At 43.2% G+C, this 13,626-nt stretch overlaps 1 protein-coding gene across 1 annotated transcript in view; it reads right to left on the bottom strand.

The window, feature by feature from the left end:
- The window catches only part of LOC128612029 (A disintegrin and metalloproteinase with thrombospondin motifs 2-like), a 137,737-nt gene extending 125,552 nt beyond the window's left edge, over nt 1-12,185 (bottom strand). The window contains exons 1-2 of the mRNA XM_053631933.1: nt 11,979-12,185; nt 10,451-10,827 (exon numbers count right to left, since the gene is read on the bottom strand). Coding sequence (XP_053487908.1) covers nt 10,451-10,827; nt 11,979-12,060 — 459 coding nt within the window. The 5' untranslated portion in view covers nt 12,061-12,185. The remainder of the gene's footprint in view (nt 1-10,450; nt 10,828-11,978) is intronic.
- Nucleotides 12,186-13,626: the final 1,441 nt, after the last annotated feature.

Genomic DNA, 13,626 nt, shown 5'->3' on the forward strand with positions numbered 1-13,626 from the left:
CAGTCTGGGGAATGTGAATAATCCATTAATACGTCCCTGTGGAACCCCAGCATCTACAAGCCTGGATTGACAGCCAACTGTTTTCCATGCAGATGCATGGAGAGTTTAGTTATGTCAGTGCAGATCACGGATTAACCAAGGGAATGCTCCAGCTCCGGTATTTCTTAACATTTTTAAAGTGTGGCATGTTTGTAGCTCCCTCATGGCGATGCTGAAATGGAAGAAAGGCAAAAAATAATAATAATAATAATAATAATAAATCGAATGACTTGGTAACATAGTTCAAATAAGCTCAACAAGAGAGTGGTTTCCGAGAATGTGATTCATAAGCGTAGCATCTTTTGAGTCCTGCGTTATCTTACGTGATACCTTGACTTGTCCGTCAGGTACAGAAATATTGACAATCCTACCAAGCACAACCAAAATGGCATCAATTCCTAACCCCATTCCTATGTGATCCTATTGTATCAGCATTTTTCTGAACTCAGTAGTTTTTTTTTCCCTGCTAGTGAAAACACTCCTGGCTCAGACCACTGTGTCATGAGCACGGTGCAGCATGGGTAATGGCTGCTGGATTGCTGTGAGTAAGAGTCGGTAATTACAGGTCTGGAGCGTGGCATTTGCTGCGTCACTGACTGGTTGATAATAGCCCCTTGATTGAGTAATTGTAGGTTTGAGGGCCATGCTGACGGGTGGAGTCTGTAATGATAGCGCAATCGTTCATTCATGCCCCGATGCTGACTGGTTCACACAAATAGTACCAAAGGAGGTCAGTTAACAACTGCTCAGTACAAAATTGATATAATAACCACACTCAAAGGTAATGATACTTGAGCTGGGCTCAGTCTGACTCACTACCGTGGTTACACACACGAAGGCAAAGTCTCTTACTATAAGCTCCCGCAGTTCCACCGAAAATGTACCTCACAGCCACAACAATAAGACTCACTGGAACTGCCTGCACAAACACACTCATTAGGACTAATATATGATATCTGAGGGCAGTTTAGTCGATACGTGACCTACATTTATATACCCTAATCCTCTCAGGCTAGAAGAAAGAGGGCAGTTGTGGACACTAACTGGACTTTCTAGTTGACAATCTATCATCTCTCAACCCTCTTCGTAGTGACGGATGGCATCTAGGGAGTTTCCAGAAGCTCTCATACTTGTGAACTCGAAAGCAAGGAAGCCACACAAGCCGCTTTAAATGCATGCTGACAGGCGTTTCATTGCTCCCGCAATCCCCTGCTGTCCCCGATAACATAAGGTAGCTTGCTTACTGATGAGCAAATAAGCAGAAACAGTTGTGTCTCATCGGACTGTTTAACCTCTTCGCACTTCCAATCTGATACAGTTCTCCACGGTGATAGTAGCTGGTGCTAGTCTCCAAGCCTCGATTGTGTAACACCTTCAAGACAACCCTACGGCTGCATAGAGATTACTTCTAGGCTCTTAGAGGCTGGGGCTGAGCAGCAGTGGTGCTGTGATTGAGGCCAATGGACAGAAGGGTTCAGTGGTGACACGAGAACATGATCCACCCTGTGAGAGAAGTGAAGGTGAGGATATAATTGCATAGGGCGATGGAGTGTGTGAAAGGATCAGGCCTCGGCTACTCCTAAAAGAGCAACAGCCCTTGGGGAAAGGCCGAGCGCTGGCCTGCTTGTGTACCGAAACGAACAGCAGCAGCAGCCATTCATTATGAGCAAGTCTCTTATCCCGTCCTGCTCGCTGTCACCACCTTGGTTCTGTCTTTTTGCAGCTCTCTTGCTGACAGATGCACTGAATGCTGTCTCTGTGTCTCTAATATCTTCATTATTCTGGCAGTATTACCAGCCAAGTTGCCCTGGGGATCTGTGTGCTGAGGCTTTTTGCCCTGCAGAATCTTCTGTATTTCAGTTTAAAGACTGTATACAGTTATACAAGACCACAGAGTAAGAGATTTTTGGATAAACACAAATTGAAACATTTTCATGGCATAACAGGGTCATGCGAGGAGGTAAATCAGCACACTTGATTGGAAGAAAGATTCAATGTACATGCACGTCATACATACCAGTTGGACAGGGCGATTTACTCTAGCCAATCCAGTGTTTTTCGGAGGTAGAACCTAGCGGAAGCCCTTGGTGAGAACATGCAAAACTCCACAGAGACAGCGACCAAAACTCAGGATCAAATGGTGGTATATAACAGAACTTCCCTGTTTTATGTATACCAAAAGCTATCATCATCAAGTCTTTCCCAGTAAAAGACAGACGGATGGAAGATAATAGGGATGATCAGGATGTTCTGCGTAGTGTGAATGGTCCACCCCTTTTCAACACCAGGCTCTAAGCTTGGATCGACAGCCAACCGCTTTTTGCCGGCTTGATCATGAAGAGCTGTGTCAGTACAGACATTACAAACCTGACCGTGGAAATTCACACATTTCCCACCAATCGCTACGGCATGCTACGAGACATAAAATGAGCTCATTTGCACTTTAATTTCCTCAATGAGTCTGATTTGCCAGAGTTTCCTGTAGAAACATGTGCTCGATAAAAACATCACCGCAGATTATAATAGAAAAATGATAAATGCATAATTCTAAACAATCATTTCAAACGTGATATCAAGACAAAACAGTACACGCAGTACCAAACAGCCAAGTGCTCCAGCTTTTTAAACGCCATGCGCAGTCAGGGCTGCCGAGATTACCATCTCTGCATCAGTCAGAAAGTGATGGTGCATCATGTAGAGAAGACACTTTTCAAAGTCATGACAACGGTGACGCCGTACTCTCACGGGTCATGCGCTGTTGCTATGTGTAACAGCGGCATGACAGCAAAGAGTCGTACTGGAAGTGTACACTGTACGCATGGTTTCAATCTAGATTACTTTCCGGTTTATTGACTAGGCAGGCACTTTTAACCCAGGCAACATACAAGTAAGGAAAAATACGATCGGATCATAGACATTTCTCCATTCCAAATGGTCTCTTTTAGAGTCTTTGACCATTTTCAGCCAAACATTTTCATTGGCTAAATTTTAATACATCCCTTTTGTAATGTGCGGTTCAAGAAGGCAGGATACAAGTATGTAAACTCAACGTTATGTTTCTTATAGGCTCCCAAAAATCATTGTCAGAAGTCCTAGCATGCGTCAAAACACAGGAACACGGGCTCAACATAAGGCAGTCCAATAATCCTAAATCAACAGGTAAAATCTAGGAAGTACACTAAGCTGAGACACAGGACAGTACCGTAAGACTTCGCAATGTTTCGTAGACACGATACAGTATAAATGCGCAAAATAATCCAGAACTTTTACAAAACAAGTGCACACAACGGCTGTAGGTAATACGCCAGTACAATCAGTCCGTCCAGGATTTTGAGATTTTTTGAGGTCGGTCGAAGAAATGGACGCAAAATCAAGCAAACGCCGCAACATTCGGACGAGCTTGCAAATTTTTTTAAATCACCGCAGATTTTCTGCAGATTTGAGCGAAGATGCGTCATGTGACGTCATCGTGTCGGACAGGAGTACAGTTACAGAGGTTTGTTTTAGCGACAAACATCGCCGCGACAGACCGTGCAAAACAATTTCGTGCACTTTTCATTTCGATTCAATACGACTCAATTTCATTTGTATAGCGCTTTTAACGATGGACGTCGTCTCAAAGCAGCTTGACGGAAACATATAAACACAGGATAGAGATTTTAAATGTGTGAATTTATCCCTATTGAGCGAGCCAGTGGCGACGGTGGTGAGGGAAAAACTCCCTGAGATGTTATGAGGAAGAAACCTTGAGAGGAACCGGACTCAGAAGGGAACCCGTCCTCATCTGGGGAACAACGGATAGTGTGAAAGTAATGGAAAGTTCATTATGGTTTGTATATGAAGTCGATGTTCGTTGAACTCGTCCACTGTTCAAAGGAGACCCGAGGAATATCCCAGGAATACTACGTATGAGACAGGAATGCACTTGGATGGATGCCGGTCCAGAGCATACGGTATACAGCACCATTCACACACTCATTCACATCTAGAAGAAATGCAGAGTTGCCAATCCACCTATGGTATGTTTTCGGGAGGAGGAAACCAAAGAACAGGGATGGAACCCACATGGACACAGGAAGAACATCTGGAACTCCTCAGTCAATAATTCGTACAATATAAAAATCTTAATACAATGCGAATACAACATCTAAGCATGAGCGTGTTTGTAAACAGCACAGAGGAACAGGAAGTTTAGCATGCACTCCAGCTCTGAGAGTTTGCACTATGAAAGCAAGTCTCTTTACCACAAATAGCACCTCTCTGGCCTGAGCAATTCACCCCCGTCATCACTGAACGAAACCTCTGATTATTCGGATCCCAAGATCCCAAACCCGACACCTGCAATCCGTTCACTGCCTGTTTCAGGTGGGGGAGAAAGGAATCTCAGAGGCTTTTCGCTTTCCTGTTAATGAAATTTACACACAGAAATTGAAATTGCACAGCAACAAATAGCTTGTTAGCAAATGATGCCCTTGTCTTCATTTATTTTGTTTACTTATTTACCACCTGTCTGCTATTTGATATATTTCCTTGTTAAAAAAAAGCTCAAACTGTAGAATGAAAAGTAATTAAAAACTCTCTCCTAGGCTTTTTTTTTTTTTTTTCGCAGTCAATATAGTTACGTATAGTGATCTGCTCAAACGGTGACATTATACTTCAGGCCACAGTATCGTCATATTAAAATTTTCTTTTAATGAGTAATAAATAAGCCACCATCAAAACATATTTACTTTTGCTTCGAGGAAAACAATAGCTTTCTCTATCAGCAGATGTTACAGCCAGCTGCTGTCCTCAATAAACGGCTTTCTCAGACGCTCAGCATTCCTACGCTCACGAAAATAACCCGTCCCACACCAAAGAGTCCAGCCACGTAATTATACGTTGCATTTCGTAAAGTGTGGTTTCCCTTACCCATATTTTGGCCAGAAAATAAAAATAGTCAGTCTGAAATGTCTGGGCGTGTGGAGAAGCTGTGGCTGGGAGTGAGTGTAGCGAAGCTTCGGAGCTGCTCTATATGCAGGATGACCCTGAGGGTTACGAGCTGAAGGATAGCAGGAAGACACACATCACACAACGCTTTCCTGCCATAAAGACAGCGCAAACGGAAACAGTAGAACATCATGTGATAGGTCATCATGATCTTGATTGTACCTACAGTGCCGTTTTTATTTGCTTAGATTCTATAGACCAATGACAGACATTTTGGACGTTTTAAAGATCACCAACAAGAGGATAACGTCGACTGATAGACTACGGGACAGATCCGGACACCATAAGAACCAAGCACTTGACAAATATTGCAGCAGAACTGATATAATGTCCATCCATCCATCTTCTACCGCTTACTCCTTTTCAGGGTCACGGGGGAACCTGGAGCCTATCATAGAGAGCATCGGGCACAAGGCGGGGTACACCTTGTCCAGGTACACCCTGGACAGGGTGCCAATCCATTGCAGGGCACACTCACACACCCATTCATACACTACGGACACTTTAGACACGCCAATCAGCCTACCATGCATGTCTTTGGACTGGGGGAGGAAACCGGAGTACCCGGAGGAAACCCCCGCAGTACGGGGAGAACATGCAAACTCCGCACACACATGGCCACGGCAGGACTCGAACCCCGGACCCTGGAGGTGTGAGGCGAACGTGCTAACCACTAAGCCACCGTGCGCCCCACCGATATAATGTATGAAAAAAAAACAACTTTTTTTCTTCAGAAAACCTTCATATTTTGATCAGGACAATTCAATGAATATGCACACAGGTCTGAGAACCATTTTTCTCCCAATTGGATCCACCAGGTTCTCTGGTTTCCTCTTACCTCCCAAAAACATGCCGGTGAAGGGATTAGCTACGCTATATCGGCCCTCGGTGTGAAGGTGTGCGTACGGTACCCTGCGATTGACTCGGCATCCTGTCTGAATTGAATTTTCCAACCCTAGTGTTGTTGGGATTGACTCTAAATGAATGAAGATGAATGAATAAATGAATGAATATGTTAATTAGACAGACCGACAGACTGTAGGAACAAGCCAATTACTACAAAAGCGTCATCCGTCCATTTTCTTCGCTATGTGAGTTGTTGTTTTACAGTCTGTTTTTTTTCTCAGCATTTCCAACGCCATTTCTTCATACAAACACACTGTCATTACGCCAACAGCGTGCAAATCGGGCGCGGTAAAATGGCCACGTTTTTCATACTCTCCGTGGACAAACTCCACTCTCGTCGTGAACACACAGGTTACGTTTTTAGGCACATTTGAAGCAGCTATCAAAACTCAGTGTGCTAATGGACAAAAATACATCCCACCTGTGTCAACACTGCCTTCAGCAAAATGATCACTTGATATCTCAAGTATCTCAAGTTGCACATTGTTACAGGAAACAACCAACGGAATAAAGAACGAGCACAGAAATACCGGTACGTAATGAAATGACAGCTTCTTGTTGATTACTGCAACCATGACATGAGCATGAGAGTGGTTCTGAACAGTAGTAATATACTTTGTAACACGATTTCGCCACGATTTTTTTTTCAACAGAATGTGGAGAAGAAGATCTACGTCAGGGAGAAATCACCCAGGATCAAATGTCAACAGGGTTTTGTTAGAAAATACCTGAATCTACCACTCCAAAAGGTTATTCGGTCTCCAAAACTCTCAAAGGTTCTATGTACACTATAACAAAGTGTTGTCAAAGCCAAGAACCCTTATTGATCAAAAGATCCGGTTTTTATTGTGTTCAGAGCGTTGATTATTTTTCTATAACAGCACATCATGAATCAATAATTTGACAGCTATTGCACTGTCTATTACTTTAATGTGTATTAGATAAGAATAGTATTTTTTTTTTTTTTTCAAGATTAGTTCTCTAACAGTGGGGGGGATTTAACATTTGAATGATTCCCACCTATGTTCACAAAGCTCCGCCCCCTGGGATCTTAGCTGATCTGTGTAATGTCTATGAAATTACATATACATATAAATATACATATACATATACATATATATAATTCATAATGTCTATGAAATGGAAGTCAGTTTTCCAATTGGATTTTCTCAAACGTTTGCTAAGGCCACGGCTTAATTCATTGTTTTCTTTTATCATGTTCTACATATTTTCCAGTAAGAAAACACACCAAAAAAAAAAAAAAAATCGACTTTTGCACCTTTAAAGAACAACACGTCCTACTTATTTATTCTTGTGAAACGTCCACGAAAAAACAAGTTACTTCCTGTTATCACTTCAATCATAACAGTTATAAATACTGGTTTCCTCACCAGCTTTTCTCATTCTTCTGTCTTGAAATGATTAAGTTAAGAAAAAATATGCGATTTGTCCTGTTACCGAGAAACCAAAAAGCACAACGTCCGCCATCTGGAAGACTTTCCCGTTATGGAAAACTTTACCTGACTGTTACAAAGTGCTAAGACTGGAGACTCCTTCCAACAATGTTGAATAAACATCTTCTTTACAGAAAACTTCATCATATGATAGGTAAGGTTGAATTCCTTAAGGGTTGTTTGTGTAGATGTACAGTACTGTGCAAAAGTTTTAGCCACCCTGTTTATTTTAGTACAAACTTTGTTATCGATTTTTTTATTTTTTTATTTTATGACTTCTACGTTATCGAGTCGGTACTAAAACATTTTAGATTCCCAAACTTTACGTTTTCTAGCACAGAATTAAATGTTACAGGAAAAAAAATGTTTGTATGTTCGTAAAGAAAGCGGAATATTAAGCGGTAAGAGAGACTTTTCATGGAAAAATATAATGACGGTTGCTGGGTTTTGCTGCAGAAATAAGAAGCGAGTGCGACGGACAAAATCTCCAGAAGAACCGTGTCTGGTTCTGCAAGACGCTCAATAAAACCTTCAGCTCATTTCCTTATAAACCTGCACGAATTCTACCCGAGACTTTTTTTTTTTTTTTTAAAGTAAAGGGTCGTCACACGAAATATCGCCCTTGTTTCATTTATTACCGTTTACTAGTCTTTATAGTATTTATTTAATGAAGAAACATTTAATATCATTATTTTTAAAGGCATCTTTGCTCTACAGCATCTTTGCATGTGTCTAAGACTTTAGCACAGTACTGTAGATATTGTATCATGAAGACGCTAGATGGAGTGTAGGACTGAAAAACAACCATGGGGGTTCTTCAAGTGTATTTCATCTGTTTTATGATGTTCTAGATACGGTCGTAGTGAATCATTATTGAACTTTGGTCTCTCAAAACGTTCTACTTGGAGCCTTCTATAATTGGACAAAGTATGTTCACAAAGACCCGCCATGGCCCTGTGTGTGCGGAGTTTGCATGTTCTCCCCGTGCTGCGGGGGTTTCCTCCGGGTACTCCGGTTTCCTTCCCCAGTCCAAAGACATGCATGGTCGGCTGATTGGCATGTCCAAAGTGTCCGCAGTGTATGAATGGGTGTGTGAGTGTGTATGTGATTGTGCCCTGCGATGGACTGGCACCCTGTCCAGGGTGTACCCCGCCTTGTGCCCGATGCTCCCTGGGATAGGCTCCAGGTTTCCCCGTGACCCTGAAAAGGATAAAGCGGTAGAAGACGGATGGATGGATGGATGGATGGATGTTCACAAGGATGTTTTCACAAGGAGTGAATCTTTTTCTTTATGCACTTTTCAATAAACAGGCTTTGGAAATGAACACGTCATCCGTTTTTATTTTGTGGCCGTTAAAAATTAGTGAATTAGAATATAAAATAAATCAGTTATTCATGGGCTGTGTTTTCGACTAGATTCACGCGAAAGGGTTAATCGGCTCGTCCACCGTTAAAAGTTTTATGTAGACCCTTACACCACATGGTTTTCCTTTCATAAAAGGTCCCAATTAGAACTGCTTTAGACGGCTAACCATACAAAGAACCCAAGGCGGAAAACTGAGTGCTTTGTGTTTTACAACACAGTGTTTTTCTTAGTGGGACGTGTGTGCTGACTGGATTATTTGGCTTTAGGTTTTGTAGAGAGACTTAAGTCTTTTCCTTCTTGGTTTACAGTTTGGGGAATAGGTTATATGGGATTTGGGGTTGTATTTCGGTAAATGTGTGTTTTATTTTGAGAAACGTGTGGATCCAATTGGGAAAAACTGTACGAAACGTGTAAATGGGGCCTTAGACTTGTGAAAATTTCTCATCTCTACTGCACACACTTGTCAGTCATGGGTATGGTGTCATTTATTTATTTATTTATTTATTTATTTATTTATTTATTTATTTATTTTCTTACGTTTCCATCTCCTCAGAACTTTATTCATCTCTATCATTTGCCCTTTAAGTTTGGAGCAAAACTGTCTAATTGGCTGCCATCACTTAAAGTCATTGATTTAGTTCATGGATTGAATGTCAGCTTTCCAGAACAAGGCTATGCCTATAATCAGTTATAGTATATATTGTGACTAATAATAATAATAATGTGTGAGTAAAGCTCTCCTGAGACATGTATACTTCTCGGTGAAGACCAAAATGATCAATTAAGGTTTGTATACATGATGAGAAGAACTGAATATTATTTTTTTTTTTTTGTAATAATAGGACGATTCGGAAGAAGATTTTGTCCTATGTGGCATGCAAGTGAGATAAAATAGGGCACAAATTTAGCAGGTCAAAGGTCTGGTCTTGAGATTTGATCCAAACACTTTCTGGTTTCTATTCCCTCTCTCAGTATTGTGATTTATACCAAAGCACTGTTACATTTTCAATTCTGAATTGTTAGAAGGTGTTGATTAATTTTTTTTTTATATCAGAATCTCTGACACTAGTTTCATAATTCCACCATGGGAAAGTCTTCAGGACATAAGAGTTTCTCTATAATGTGATAAGCTATGTTTTGGTTCGTGTCATTGGGTAATGGGTCGTTCATTAGGGTTGAGATGTAGTGCTTGTCCTGGTTAAGTCAGTGATTATGGCTTTGTGTTCAAGGTTTATGTCCATCCGTCCATCCATCCATCCATCCATCCATTCACACACTACAGATAATTTGGAAATGCCAATCAGCCTACAGCACATGTCTTTGGACTGGGGGTGGAAACAGGAGTACCCAGAGGAAGGCATGGGGTGAACACGCAAGCTCTACACACACACACAGGACGGAGATGGGATTCGAACCCCTAACCCCAGTGGTGCGAGGCGCACGTGGTAACCACTAAGCCCCCATGATCCCCAGTGTTTATGTGAAGTATGGAATGTTTCATGAAAGTCGTGATTAAAAGTGGAGCACTGTGGGAATTGTGTTGGGCTTAGATAATTAACACAGTTATGTGCTGAGATTTGTGACAAGACACGTGACCCTTGGTGGTGTAATAATGTGTAAACAGTGGTGGACATCAATATCATCGCAAAAACAAACATCACACCGCTCAGGTCATATCACCCACAGCTGCACTCACCAGGCCGTCGCAGTTACTGATGGCCACCGAGGCTCCTTGTACGTCCGTGATGTCGCCCACGTACATGCAGTCGGTGTTTAGCGCCTCCGAGCGCGTGCCGTCCGGCGTCTGCCACTCCATCTTGGCTCCGGGAGCCACCAGGCGCGTGTTGGGGCGCAGGCGCAGATGGAACTCCCGGCCGAAGACGGTGACGTTGTAGTAGAGCCTCTCACCGTCTCCTCGCGGCTCGTCGACCGTTTCCGCCTCTCTTCGCCAGCGCCTACGGAACTGCCCGCGTGCTGCGCCTGCCGATACCGCGTGCGACAAGAAGCGGCCGTGCGCATCGCTCAACACGGGCCTCACCAGTCCATAGTCCCCCAGCACGTGCTGCAGGGAATCTGCAAGCGCACACACACACACACACAATGCTTGAACTTTTGCACAAGTTAATAATCATTAAAACAGGACAGTCTTATTAACGCATGATGCATTAGCGCGTGCGTTGCAGCGTGCATGCATTAGGCTTATGCAGTGACAGCTGTTAATTTATGCAACTGGTCTATTCTACTAATAATGTATTTCCATAGAAATGCTGGAAACAAAAAAGTAGCCTAAGTAGTAGTAGTGGGAGTAATAATAATAATAATAATAATAATAATAATAATAATAATAATAATAGTTTTGCTCGTGCTCAAAAGGTTTGACTGGCAGTAGTAATACATCCTAGACGAGCCTCAGGTCAAAGCACTTTAAGTGTTTTCTCACTGATCGGTTTCCAAACATTGCCACGTGTCCCGGGCTTTCCGCCGCGAGCCACCTGCTCCACATGCACGCTTAAACCCGCGACCGCAGCAGCACGCACGCCCGCACGCGCGCACGCACGCACACCTGCTTTCTGCTCTTTGAATAATTTCCACTTTCTCCTATCTGACACTGAATACTGAAGCGCTGAGGTGACGAGCCACACCTATGAGCGAAAAAAAAGTGCTGCTTAGTATCTCACTGTATCATTTCTATATCAACCACCTGGATCGCGCGCGCAGCATCGCTCCAGACAACAACAACAACAACAACAAACACAAGCTATCAGAGAAATCAGAGCTTGTATACTCCTGTTTTGACGCGTTCGTGTTAGAAGCGTTTCCCTGCACGCTCATGTCCATAGCGCTCAGTGCGCAGTGCCATGTGGAGACCCGCGCGCATTAAAGCGCAATGCGCGCAAATCAGCTAAACTGGGCTAAAATCAATCAAATACATAAATCGAGCCCTGGTGCAAGCAGAGGAGTGATGCCAGCACGCAGGAGTGGGGAAAGTCCTTTTGCACCGATGTCTGAGCAAGTTCACATGGAGAAGTAAAGCGATTTATGCGCTGCATGCATGCTGGAGCAGGACTCGCCCAGTGCAAGAGATCATCACCATTATTATCATCATCATCGCCATGATTTTCATCATCATCATCATCATCATCACCATCATCATCATCATCATCACCATCATGATTATCCAGGAGGATGTAAAAGTGCGAAGAGTAGAGGGATAAAGAGCGTACCTAGGCTACTGGCGATGTAGAGGCCGTGGGCGGGCAGCAGCAGCGCGGAGATCAAGATCGGAAACGCGGCGGCGGGATTCATGGCAGCTCCGAACTGCGCAGGTGGGAGAGAGACGGAGTTCAGGATCCGGAGGAGGAAAGTTACAGCGGAGAGAGAGTGAGAGAGAGAGAGAGAGAGTGTGAGAGAGAGAGAGAGAGAGAGAGAGAGAGCGCAACTTACTGCACACCGCACCGGAGACGAGGAGAGACTCTACCTCACACTCTCTCACACACTCCCTCTGTCTCTATCACTCTCCCTTTTCTCTCTCTCTCTCTCTCTCTCTCTCTCTCTCTCTTTCACTTTCTTCCTTACACTTTCTTAGTGTCTGTCTCATTGTCTTTCTTTATAACTGTAGCACTTTGTGTTTGTGCGTCTCTCTCTGTCTCTCTCTCTCTCTCTCTCTCTCGCCACATCCTCGCTCTCTTTTCCTCTCCCGTCCCAAACCAATCCATCCTACTCATCTAATCCAGCTGGAAAATGTAATGGCACTCTCATTCCTTGACTCCGTGGCACACAATCAATTAAACCAAGGCAAATTTATTCAGCTGGAGTAATCATCCTCCGTTGGAAGACTCGTTTTCTTTATGGAAATGTTTTGGTCCTGTGGTTGTGTGGATTGAACACTGAACAGAAATCTGCAGGACCTGCACAAACTTTCTCCATCACATTCTTACAGAACTTCAACCAGACCAAGAGCGCCCCCTGTGATCTCAGCTTTCAATAGCATGGACTTCAGTTCTGTTGTGTGTGTGTGTGTGTGTGTGTGTGTGTGTGTGTGGTACATATCAGACACCTAGACAGATGTTGGTGGAGAATGACCAAAATGGCAGCCAAGCGCGTATATTTTTTTCCCAAAACATAATAAAAATGCCAAATTCAAAATGTTTATTCATTCATTCATTACCTAGTGTGTGCTGTATCCAAGTTCTATAGGAACACTGGGTGTGAGGCAGAAACACACTCTCACTGGGATGCCAGTCCATCTCAGAGCACCATGCACACACACACACACACACGCTCACATTCAAGGAGCAATTTGGAGTTGCCAGTTCACTTCCCGGCGCGTTTTTGTGATGTTGGAGGAAACCGGAGAACCCAGAGGAATCCCAAACGGACACAATACGTGAAACGCCACACCGACTCAGTAACCCCAGTGTCCCTGGAGCTGTGAGACGTCACTGATACCCGCTGTGCCAGCATACCACCTTTCATCAATCCGTGTCCTTGGTTTGGCGTTTCACTGGCTAAGATGTTGTTTTTTCCCGTGGAGAGTAAGTGCCTGCGCTGTTGTGGTTTACTAGTGCACCCTTCTTACGGAAGAGAGGATTGTAGCTCAGCAAACATGTGAGTGAAAGGTTCTGAGTTCAAATTGAGGCCTGGTCAAGAACTAATGTGCCCTTGAACATAATCATTATCCACCTACACCTCAGCTCTATGCTTAGATGAATGCTATTCTAAATCACGTGTGTTTTGATAAAATCCTCCGCCTGGTGCGTAAGTATACGACTTCCATTCATATTAACCGGAGGAATACTTCCTAACCAGTGCACTCATTACAGTATAAACTAGACAATTAGGACTTAAATTGATCACGTATATTTTTTTCTT

Source organism: Ictalurus furcatus, chromosome 8 (assembly GCF_023375685.1).
Source record: "Ictalurus furcatus strain D&B chromosome 8, Billie_1.0, whole genome shotgun sequence".
In the NCBI taxonomy this organism is placed as follows: domain Eukaryota; kingdom Metazoa; phylum Chordata; class Actinopteri; order Siluriformes; family Ictaluridae; genus Ictalurus; species Ictalurus furcatus.